This window comes from Gopherus evgoodei, chromosome 15, assembly GCF_007399415.2.
Source record: "Gopherus evgoodei ecotype Sinaloan lineage chromosome 15, rGopEvg1_v1.p, whole genome shotgun sequence".
Classification (NCBI taxonomy): Eukaryota; Metazoa; Chordata; order Testudines; family Testudinidae; genus Gopherus; species Gopherus evgoodei.
In genome coordinates, this window is record NC_044336.1 from 16023147 (window position 1) to 16034973 (window position 11827).

Here is an 11827-nt window from a genome sequence, read left to right on the forward strand (position 1 = left end):
TTTCCATCATTCATCTTCACCCCTCCGGTCTCTTCTACAGCAAGCTCCTGGCAACGACTCAAACATAATCACAGACATGCACACAAAGAGATTAGCCTCAGATTGTATCTCAAAAGTGGTCATCTCATTTACTGCTAACCTGTAACACATGGCACCAATGAAATGTGTTTTGCAATAAAGCTTCTTCCTAGTGTTCTGCAGAGAGGCTCTCCTGGATATATCTGTCTGGCTCTCTGCCCCTCTGGCAGGCAGGTATCTGAACCCTTAGCACTTACTGGGGTCAGAGAGAAAAATCCCTGCTGGAAGCTGCATGAGTGTGACAGGAGAGCCCTACTGAGAAGAACAAGTGAGAAAGAGCTGCCCATGGGAGAGAGGGTGGGAGAACAAAAAGCAAAAGTCACTGCATGTGTACGCCACCATGGCTCCAATGCAGAGGTGAAAGTGAGCTGGTAGGGTCTGGTCCGGCATACCGGTAAGGAACTCAGCTGTCCGTACTGACAGGGCTGCTGATGGTGGGGGAAAAAGGGGCAGCTGCCCTGAGACCCAGTGATTTAAAAGGGCCTGAGGCTCCTGGCAGTGGTCGGAGCCCTGGGCCCTTTAAATCGCTGCCAGAGCCCCAGGGCTTACAGTCACCGTGGCTACCTCAGGCCTCCGGTGGCGATTTAAAGGGCCAGCAGCTCCAGAGCCTTTAAATTGCTGCCAGAGCCCTGGGCGGTGTGGGCCTGACAGCGCTGAAGGGCTGGCTCGTGGAGTCTGTCCCCAGCCCCTCCCCTTCTGTCCAAGGGCCAGAGTCCCTGCCCCAGCCCCCACTTTGCCCAGGACCCCGGCTGCCCTGCATACCAGTAAGTCCCTTAAGTTACTTTCACCCCCCAGGAGCCATGTGACAGTCAGAGGTGCTGAGCTCTTGATAGAAGTGCATATGAGGTCACTGTTAAGGGTGCAAGTTTGCTGATATTGGGTATGTGTTGCATTAGATTGTTTCGAAATGGAAGTGGAAGCCTCGAGGGCTGAAGTGCGGAACTCCCAGCCCTACAGGAAATACAGATGTGGGAAGAAATGCCAAAGTCTTTCCTGTTCACTCTTTATTTCCATGCGTTAACAGTTTTGGATGGAGGTGTGTGTTGGGGTGTAACCTTGGCTGCCATTTTTCTTGCTAATTATTTCTAGTTCTGCAGTACCAAGAGGGCTCAATAGAGATCAGAGCCCAGGTGTGCTGGGAGCTGTACAAATACCAAATAAGAGACTGCCCCTGCTGCCAAGTGTTTCCAATCTAAATAGGAACAAGAGACATGACAGTTGGAGGTAAGACAAAGCCGAGCTGGCCAGAAAACAGACGTTTCCCTATGAGAAATTACCAAAAAAACAATAAAATAAAAATTAAAAAATCTTTGTTCAAAATTTCAGTTGAAAAATTTCAGGTTTTCCCAGAAGTTCTGAAGTTATTAAAAACAAGAATTTTCATTTTGAATCAACTTTTTGAATTGAATAAGTATTGTTTCACTTCATTTCCCCTCCCAAAAAAAAAACTAAAGGAAGCAATCCACATCCAAACAAAACTACTCCAGGACAGAACACCACTAGCCATCACCTTCTGCCCCCAACTAAAATTTCTCCAGCTCACCATCAAGGATCGACAACCTATCCTGAATGACAATCCATCACTCTCTCAGATCTTGGGAGACAGGCCAGTCCTTGCTTACAGACAAGCCCCAAACCTGAAGCAAATACTCACTAGCAACCACACATCACACAACAAAAATACTAACCCAGGAACCTATCCTTGCAACAAAGCCCCTTGCCAACTCTGTCCACATATCTAGCCCACAAAAGCTTATGCTCAAATAAATTTGTTAGTCTCTAAGGTGCCACACCTGTTCTTTTTGCGGATACAGACTAAAACGGCTGCTACTCTGAAACCTGGGAATATTTGCATGTTTAATATGAAGGGTTTCATGGTGGAAATCCACACACATTTCAGGAACTCCTCCCTAAGGCAGCTTCCATTTTCCACCAGACCCTGTAATAGGTCCTGGTACAAGTAGCAGAACATCCCAACCACAGTAATCAAACCACCATGCACTGAGTAAGACACTTCCCCCTTAGTGTTTCTGAGGGAAGTGAGGTAGGGTAGCTAAGAGGAACCCCTGCAGTGAAAGAACTAGTTAGAGAGGAAAAAGAACAGGAGTACTTGTGGCACCTTAGAGAGGCTGTTTCATTGCAAACGCCTACAGGAGAAACCCGGACCCGGGACTCCACTAACACAAAGGACGGATTCTCCTGGAGGCTCACCTGGAATCGACGTCCCACCAGGCAGTGGGGAGAGGCGGAACAATGAGGATTTTCCCCATTCTGGGTTGGATGCTTTTCCCAGGTAAGGCAGCCATGAGCTGCGTATGCACCAGCAAAAACAGGCAGCGTTGTTCCTTCTCGGGCCCCTCGCACACCCACGTGTGTGTTATGGGGAGCGGCTGCAGAGGAGCGATTCCAGGAACGGCCCCTGAGCCTGCAAAAGCCTCCGAGCACCGCTCCCAGAGACTGGGATTTTGTGCCTTTGCTAAAGTACCTGCTTCTCGGTCGGGGCAGGTATCATTTGAACGGCTCCTCGCGGTTCGCTTAGCTGCTCATTCAATAGGAGCTTTTTTCGCAGCGATCCCCTGTTGGTAAAGCTACTGCAGGTTGGTGCTTTACATTTGTAAGTTACCAAAAACTTCCCAGCTCAGAAGCGGACAACGGGACTGTCCCGGAGTCTCTCTCTGAGGCCGTGAAGGGTTTGTGTGAGGTTACATTTGCCCCCACATTGGCCCCGTGATGCTCCATCAGGGGTTACGGGGTGTCCAGACTTGCAGCAGCCCCTATGATCCTGCAAACATGTTTTCTGCTGTGGGTTATTCTGAGCGCCAGTGACCCGCTGCGCTTCCTGCAGAGCGGATAATTCTCCCTGCCCCGGCTCAGGAACCGGGAGAGGGGAAACTCCCCTGGGGTGTCTCTCTCCCAGGGGATTAGTGATGACGGACCCAGCCTGAAGGAAGGGGACCAGGGATCCCGCTGACCCAGTGTCACATCACGGACTCTGAGAGCAGGGAGGTGTTAGCGGAAACCTGGGGGGGGGGAGTGATTGTTTGGGGGTTATTGCCCGGCTGGCCATGAAGCGGGTCCCTCCATCTTCCAGCAGTGCCAGGCCCTTCCCCTCGGGTCACGGGTCAGGGGCTCAGCTGGCGCCAGCACATCCCCCGGGGCGTGGGGGCGTTTTGTGTTTGTTCAGACGGAAGCGGCGCCCCGGCTCTCACTGTCTCTGTCCCTCGCAGGCTGCTGGGCGGTGACGGGCCCCGGGGCAGTGCGCGGCCCCGCGGGCGGGTCGGTGGCTGTGCGGTGCCGGTACCGGGCGGGCTATGAGGATTATCCGAAGTTCTGGTGCCGGGAAGGTTTGGTAGGAAATTTGCGCTGTTCCGACGGGCTTCGTATAGTCCAGACCGATGGGTCGGAGGCGGAGGTGACGCGGGGCAGAGTCTCCATCCGAGACGATCGCACCCAGCGCGTGTTCACCGTGACCGTGGAGAACCTGACACCGGCAGACGCTGGCAGGTACCACTGCGGGGTAGGGAGAACTGGGCCTGATCCCAGGGCCACTGTGGAACTCACCGTCTCCCCAGGTAAATCCCGGCGCGGCTCTTAAAGCTACCGCGGGGGGCTGGACTCGCAGCCAGGCAGGCCGGTGTCCGGCGCTCTGGACACACAAAGCCTCTGGGCTCCGCGGGGCTGCAGCGCTGGGCACGTGTGTGCGGAGGTGGGGGGGGGGGCACCGGGGTGTCAATCAAGGCGCTGCCCTCGGGAGTCCGGTTTAGATCCCGGCCAGTATCCTAGTGCCTCGCCCAAGGGAACATGGTGAGCGCCCCTCGCCCAGGCCGGCTGCTAACACCTGTGAATAACGCTGCACGGCGGTTTCCTCGTGCACTGGGTCATGTCCCGGGTGTGGAGGGGGGGTTGCAGCGGGGAAGGGGCTCTGCTTTCACCCTGGGCAGCTCTCATCATAGATTGTGTGTGTCCCTCCCACTGAGCTTCCAGCTGCTCGTTTAGGTTGAAGGGGGAGCCTTGATTGGGGACGCAGCGTTGGTTCCCGAGGCGGCTGTTAGTGGCCCGTGGGACTCCTCCTGAACCAGGATAGGACAGGGGCTGGCAGCAGCTGGGGCTGGGTGTCATTGTTGCTGGCAGGAATGGGGAAGTTCCAAGTGAATAAAAGACTCACGGTGTGAGCAGGTGGAACTCCTCGCTACTGGATGTTGTGGAGGTGAACGCTATAACAGTGTTAAAAAAAAACTAGATAAGTTCATGGAGGACATGTCCATCAATGGCTATTAGCCAGCATGGGCAGGGATGTCCGTAACCTCTGTTTGCCAGAAGCTGGGAATGTGTAACGGGATAGATCACTTGATAATTACCGGTTCTGTTCATTCCCTGTGAAGCCCCAGGCATTGGTTGGTCACTGTCAGAAGACAGGATTCTGGGCTAGATGGACCATTGGTCTGACCCCTAAGGCTGTTCTTACGAGAGGGATGATGTTTTGTGGGGACCAGCTCCCCGCCCCTGCTTTATGGCCCTGCCCTTTAGTCCCCCCCTCCATACACAAATCTCACATTCATAAAGAATTCCCATTAGTAGAGTCCAATTGCAGCCCTGAAATCTACATGGATTGACTTGTGATTCTTGATCCTGCCAGGCTGCATCCCCCAGTGCAAACAGTGCCCCCAGGAAGGAGCGTAGCAAGGTGCATTGTTTACTTACTGTGGCAGGGAATCAGTAACCAGTGTCTCTGCCAGGCAGGGAGGCTCTGCCCTGATTCAGCATCTGGACGCAGAGACTCCTCACTGCACTTAAACCAGATAAAGGGGCACAAGCGAAATGCAGAAACCGTTTACACATTTTCTAAAAAGCTGTTGATTCTGGCAGCTTTCACCAGCTGAAGCCCTGTTCCCTGGCTTCTTTCATCTTGCAGCCACTGCCATGGGTACAGAGAGAGAGAGGGGCAAAAAGAACAGCAAAGGTGGATGCACTAACTCTGTTACTGGAATGTTAGTTCAGCAAAGCATGGGCTGGCCAGACGTTAAGAATCTGTGACTAAAATTCTCTGCTCTGCCTCTGGGTGGCACACCCTGGGGGAGAGGGGCAAAGATGGCTTTAAGTCGCCCTGGCATCTTTCCAGGTCTGAGCTGTCACGTGCACTAGGTGGAGGAGCAGCTGCTCTAATTTCCCACCACCTGCCCCCACGGTCTGCCCATGTACTACTCTGCATCCCCCAGAAGCAGAGAGTTTCTATGGCCCTGAGTGACAGAGAGAGACATGCCCTCCACCCCCCCAGCCTGGCATACCCCATGCCAGTGTTCTCAGTGGTGGGAGGCAGCATGGGGCCACTTGTTGCAGCCTGATGCAGTTCTTCTGCTGGAGCAATTCTGCCCTGGTGACTGCAGGGCTTTCATGGCCCCTCTACCCCATGGGAGCAGCCTGCAGGGGCCTCGGCAGAGAGGAGGATCCCTCCCCTGCATCTCTTGAAGCCTAAACCTTGTTTTTAGGAACAAGAATCTTTAGTGCCATTGAGAAACAGCATTTCGTCCCAGGGAATCTGATTGACTGAGTCTGTTTTTATTCACAGCTACTTCTTCCCCACCCCCAACAGAAAGGTCATCATCAGCGACATCATCAGCGACAGTGCAACCAGCTTCTTCTTCCCCCTCAGTATCTACTTCCCCCTGGACAACTACTGAGGAAGGGAAATCCAGCTTCTCCACTAACCAAGACACCATGTCCCCTGTGTGAGTACCACTGCTCCAGCCAGAGTCACTTATGGGTGCATCTACACTGCAGCTGGGGGCGAGCGCCCAGCCTGGATAGACACTTGTGATGGTGGGGCTTGCGATAATGTGCTAAAAATAGCTGTGCAGACATTGGAGTCTGGGCTCTCAAGCTCACACCTGACCCCTAGGTGTGATGACAGCGCAGACCACAAAGTCTAAGCAGCAGCTATGCAGCTACTTTTAGCACACTAGGGTGAGGTCCCACTACACAAGGAGGTCTGCCTCAGCTGGAAGGCTCGCTCCCAACTGCAGAGTAAACATACTCCATGGGCTGCCAGCTCACTGGAATCAGAGCAACGTCAGGGTGTATATACCCCCTTATTCTTCCTTCGAAGTCCAGTATTGCATTTCACCAGACATCATGTCCAAGACTGGAAAAATCACAACTTGCCTCTGCACATGAGCTCTCTGATCTGTGAGACCAGGACACTAAACCCTGCTCCTTTGTCTTCTGTCATTTCCTCCTACAGCCTAAACCATGAGCTGTCTCCTGGGATGTGGAGCTGCCTGGGCTAAACCCTACAGAACAGTCATTCTGCCTGGGCTGCAGGAACAAGTGAAGCTGTTCTGGGCTCAGGGGCAGCTCCAGGCACCAGCACACCAAGCACGTGCCTGGGGCGGCAAGCCATGGGGGGCGCTCTGCTGGTTGTCGCGATGGCGGCAGGCAGATTGCCTTCGGTGGCATGCCTGTGGAGGGTCTGCTGGTCCTGCGGCTTCAGCAGACCTCCCGCAGGCTGCCGCCAAATCCGCAGGACTGGGGACCTCCCGCAGGCAAGCCGCCAAAGGCAGCCTGCCTGTAATGCTTGGGGCTGCAAAATACCTAGAGCCGCCCCTGGCTGGGCTATAACCGTGACCCCTCTTCCTTCTCAGCAGTTTCTGGGGCTGCTCATGTGCTTAAAATGATGCACGTGGTTAGCTCTGTCAGGTCACATCTGATTACAACCTTCCCCCATTAAACCACTAAGATGTGCCCATCCCTGCTGGGAAGCGATGTGGTCACACTCTGGTAACCGTCCCCCTTCCTCATTCATTTCCCTCCTTACAGCTTGTTTCTCTCACTCCTGTACCACCCCTGAGAGTCTGCCCCTGCCAGCACATAGGCACATGGGCCATTTGAGTCACATGACTAGTCCCAGGGACATCTACATCCTGGTGTATACGATCTGTTCCTGACAAGGGGAGTCAGCAAAGGGTGTGGCTGAATCAGTGCTGAACAAGCTCCAACTAGAGAAGCTTCAAGAACTACAGCCAAAATATTTCAAACTAAGAATTTTAAAAATCGAACGACCTTTTCCCCGTATATTTTGTTCACTTTTTGAGCTCTGTGCATGTTCCAGAATGAAACCAACTGGTCAGTTTCACTTTTGCTTCTAATTAATTCCACTCCAGCCCATGCACCGACTAACATAATCCTGCCAGGTTTGGGTTGCCAGATGCCAGCGCTGCAAGGGGCATCCTTACTTATTTATATTGGAATTTAAAACAATGCATGGAAACATCACTGTTGGTCTTAGATTTTTGTAAATGTTTTTACGACCTGCCTGCAGAAGTTTCCTCCAGAGCAGGAGAGAGGGTAGTTCCCCCTCTCACCACCTCTGACAGCAAGTTAAACCGGAAATCTATCAGGATGTGGAATCAAATCAGGTCAGGCACCTACATCCCAGCCTGATTTCATACAGAAACTTAAAACCCATGGAACTGAATTTTGAACTGGTTGGACATAGGGCTATCACCAGCTACAGAGAGGAGCAGTGCATGGGGAGGAACGTGGGCCTCGGAGCTGTATCTATGCATTATTGAGGGAGATGGTATTATTAAGGTTGCTTCCCCAACACTTCCCATTAGAAGACCCCGTTTTAGTTGCTTAGAACTTTGCCAAAGTTGAATTTTAAATTTTCCATGCCAGGTGTCTACCTCAGAATGATTTTTGTTTTGTTTGTTGTTGGGTTTTTTTTAAGTTTCAACCAAACAGTTCAGATATTTCTGAGAACAAGGCCAGGGATAAATAGGCTGTGTTGCAATGTTAAAAAAATTCTCTAGCTTTTCTTTGAGAAGCTCTATTGCCTCCACACTTTGGAGCTGGGACTTGAAATCTGGCAGATGGTGGCCTGTGTCAGAGACGGGCCTTTTGCTGTGAAAATCCAGCCAAATTAATTCCGGCATCTCCAATCTTTTCACTGCTTGATTTTGCAACTTTGATATTCTTTTAATGTAGTTTTTTGCATGTAACATGTTATGCAAGGAGGGCCTTCTAACCCCCATATTTCCCTCACCCTGCAGTATGGATTGAAGGCTTAGAAATTTTATTTATTTTTCTTGCAGGTTTAAGCCTCTTTATTCTTGTAAAGGGAATTTGTGACCATCCAGAAACAATGGATTATTATAAATTCTGTTTCACTGGCAACAATCATTTACACTCCATGTCTAGTGTTAATCAGGCTTCCTATAGAAAACCCAATGAGGGTGAGAGGGTCACTGCCCTTCTTAATAAATATCTGGAGCCAGCGATGAATTGCATGTGTTGCCGTGAACCGCGGGAAAGAAAGGACCCTGGAAACAGAAAGCATAATAAAAAAAGAAGATCTGGCTTGTATTTGAGGTGCTGAGCTAGGGTGTATAAGATCTAGATTCAATTCTCATCTCTACCACACATTTCCTGTGTAACTATGGGCAAATCGCTTATCTCTGTGCGTGTCGGTTACTCATCTACAAAACAGAAGTAATACTACTTCCCTACTTACCAAGAGTTTTCTGAGAGTAAATTAATTAATATCTGTGAAATGCTCACTTACTATAAGGAGTGGGGTTATAACAGTGTCAGCACCCAGTTCTTGTGAGCGCCCCCTTCTGGCTGATGCGTGCCAGCAATTACTCAGTTTTTTCACGGGGCAGCACTTACCTCTCACAGGCAAACAATTTTTAGTTGGGTTAACAGTGTTATCCTCATTTTACCCATTTTAAGAATCTGATTTGTCTTGCTTACCCCAAGTTTCACCTCATTTGAAAACTACTTGCTTACAAAATTAGACAGAAAAATACAAAAGTGTCCCAGCACACTATTCCTGACAAATTGCTGACTTACTCTTTTTTACCATATAATTATAACATAAATCAACTGGAATATAAATATTGTACTTATAGTTCAGGGTATAGTATATAGAGCAGTATAAACAAGTCATTGTCTGTATGAAATTTTAGTTTGTACTGACTTTGCTAGTGCTTTCTATGTAGCCTATTATAAAACTAGGCAAATATCTAGATGAGTTGATGTACCCTCTGGAAGTCCTCTGTGTATCCCCAGGGGTAAGCAAAGCCCTGGTTGAGAACCACTGGTCTAGGGGGGAAAAAAAAAAGGTCTCACATTTTACACAGAGAAGCAAAGAATACTCACATCCTTGGTGATAGGGTCCCAGAGAACAAACTAACATAGGGACCTTGTGGGGTTACATTCCTTGACAGGAAGCCAGCAACTCTTGTTGCAGGGAAGCACTGGGCAGGGCTTGTCTTGGCCCAGTCACTTCAGGATCTAGATGTCCAGATGACTGACCCGTGGGTCAAAGGCAGTTAGTGTGATGATTTGGGGGATGTCTAGAAAGGAAGGTGCTGCGGCCTGTATCCCTCTGTGTTCCTTCTTCATACTGTCACCCTCAGGGGCGGCGCTTCCATTAGGTGACCCTAGGCGGTCACCTAGGGCGCCAGGATTCGGGGGGCGGCATTTTGTGCGCTCTCCACGGGGCGCACGGGAGCTTCCGGTTCCACTCCCATCACGCCACCGAAGAAGGACCTTCTGCCGACGTGCCGCGGGAAACAGCAGCAGGCAATTGAGCATCTCAATGACTGCTGCTGTCACCTGCGGCATTTCAGCGGAGGCTCGTTCTTTGGCAGCACGGTGGGAGCGGAACCGGAAGCTCCCACGTGCCCCATGGGGAGCACACAAAATGCCGCCCCTCGAATTCTGCCTAGGACGCCAGAAACCCTGGTGCCGCTCCTGGTCACCCTCAGGCAGAGCAGTCAGGGAACGCTTAGTTGGGAGCAGTCAGGTCATATCTACACGGTTTCACAGCTTCTACTTACTCTCTCTTTCATAGTTCCCAGCTCAGCAACGTCCATTTCTTGCTCTTCCTCATCTGGAAAGTCCCCATCTTTCTGTGCATCATCTGCATGAACATATGGTACAGGAAGAATTCCAGGGAGATGCCGGACAGACATGGTGAGAGCCGACAAATTTCACACATTGGGCTGACACATTCCATCTAATTATGCTCAGTCTTGTTTCAATCAGCAGCCCTCCCTCTCTGACAGTGTGTGTGTGTGTGTGTGTGTATGTGTACACAGTGGACATCTCTTCCTTCCTGTTCTATCGCTCTGATCAGGAACTCACACATGCAGGAGAACAAACATGCTCCATGATGGGTATGAACAAAAAGATACTAGTACCAAGCATGTCTCCTCCACTAACTGGTGGTTTCTGGATTTTTGTTGTAGCTCCTTCTTAGTTTAGGAATGGCTTGGAACCAGCAGAAGAAAGATTGAGCTCCCAGTTTTGTGCACAGCAGCTACTCCCACCTAGAGCTCACATGGATCTGTGTAAATGAAATCCTCTAACAGTCAGCCCTGCTGAAGGGTTCAGTGGATCCAGCATTACTCCAGAGTGAGGACAAAGGAGGGGATGAGCCCCAAGGGGCACAGTTCCCATCAGAAACATAGAGGAAACATAAGGTGTCAGAGCCTGAAGGAGAGACTCATCCCCTTCCCACAGTTTGAGTTTGGCTCTTTGCAGCTGGATTGCACTTTCTACAGCTCCTTTTCCATCATTCATCTTCACCCCTCCGGTCTCTTCTACAGCAAGCTCCTGGCAACGACTCAAACATAATCACAGACATGCACACAAAGAGATTAGCCTCAGATTGTATCTCAAAAGTGGTCATCTCACTTACTGCTAACCTGTAACACAAGGCACCAATGAAATGTGTTTTGCAATAAAGCTTCTTCCTGGTGTTCTGCAGAGAGGCTCTCCTGAAGACATCTGTCTGGCTCTCTGCCCCTCTGGCTGGCCAAGCCTGGGTGTAATGTAAGAAGAAGAGGGGGAAGGGTGGACAGGAGTTCTGTCTTGGACCCAGGTTGTCCAGGGTCCGCTCTAATCTCCGAATTGCTCCAGCCCTCAGGAGGGTTTTTAAGTCCAGGCTTCCTTTGGGGTTGTTTCGTTCCATGACCTCTGTTCCTGGTGTTCTTTGTACCAGTCCAAACCGGCTTTCTGTGGTCTCAACTTTCCCAAAACACACCAGCTCTAGGGACATGCAGCTCTGCTTCCCCACCCCTCGTTGTCTCACCTGTATTTTCATCGCTGCAGCCCTAGTTCAGTTTACGGTTTCTTTTCTCATGGCTGTCTGTGGCTGAGTGAGAGATAAGCACTGAAGATTTCTCATCTGGAGCCGTGGCCTTGGACTGGAGCCAGCATAGCATCTTATCATCGGACACAGTGAACTAGCTACAGTGTTGAGTTAGTCCATTCTCTGTTCTCTTCCTTCTTCCCCCTCTGGCCTCTCGTGACCTGCAAAAGAATCTTCCATTCCACACTCACTCACACCTTTGACCCTCCTCCGAAATGCCTTGCGATGCTTGCAACCGCGTTAGCAACATACAATGCTGATCTGCCTCCCCATGGGGAGGTAGTCCTTGGGCGTGTGACACAGGAGGGGTGCGTGGTGCAGGCTGGGGGCTTACGGCAGGGAGTTGAGGGGTGGGGCGCAGGAGGGGTTTGGGCTCTGGCCTGGCACTATTTACTTAAAGCAGCTCCGGGGTGGCAGCGGCGCACACTGGGACCAGGGCAGGCTCCCTGCATGCCTGCCCTGGCCTTGGCCCTGGCCCTGGCCCCGCCCCGCTCCAGGAAGTGCTGCGGCCCCTGAGGGAGGGAGGACAGAGGGCTCCACATGTGCTGCCCTTGCTGCGCCTCCAGGTACCTTCCCTGCAGCTTCCATTGG

General features: G+C 51.2%; 1 protein-coding gene across 1 annotated transcript; it reads left to right on the forward strand.

Annotated features, from left to right (window-relative positions):
• Positions 1-1979: 1979 nt before the first annotated feature.
• LOC115635434 (CMRF35-like molecule 3) lies at positions 1980-11616 on the forward strand. Its single transcript, XM_030534174.1, has 5 exons — positions 1980-2371; positions 3306-3650; positions 5645-5804; positions 9935-10056; positions 10332-11616. Exons 1-5 carry the CDS (start codon positions 2332-2334, stop codon positions 10340-10342), a joined length of 678 nt encoding a protein of 225 aa, XP_030390034.1. The 5' UTR covers positions 1980-2331; the 3' UTR covers positions 10343-11616.
• The last annotated feature ends 211 nt before the right edge of the window (positions 11617-11827 follow it).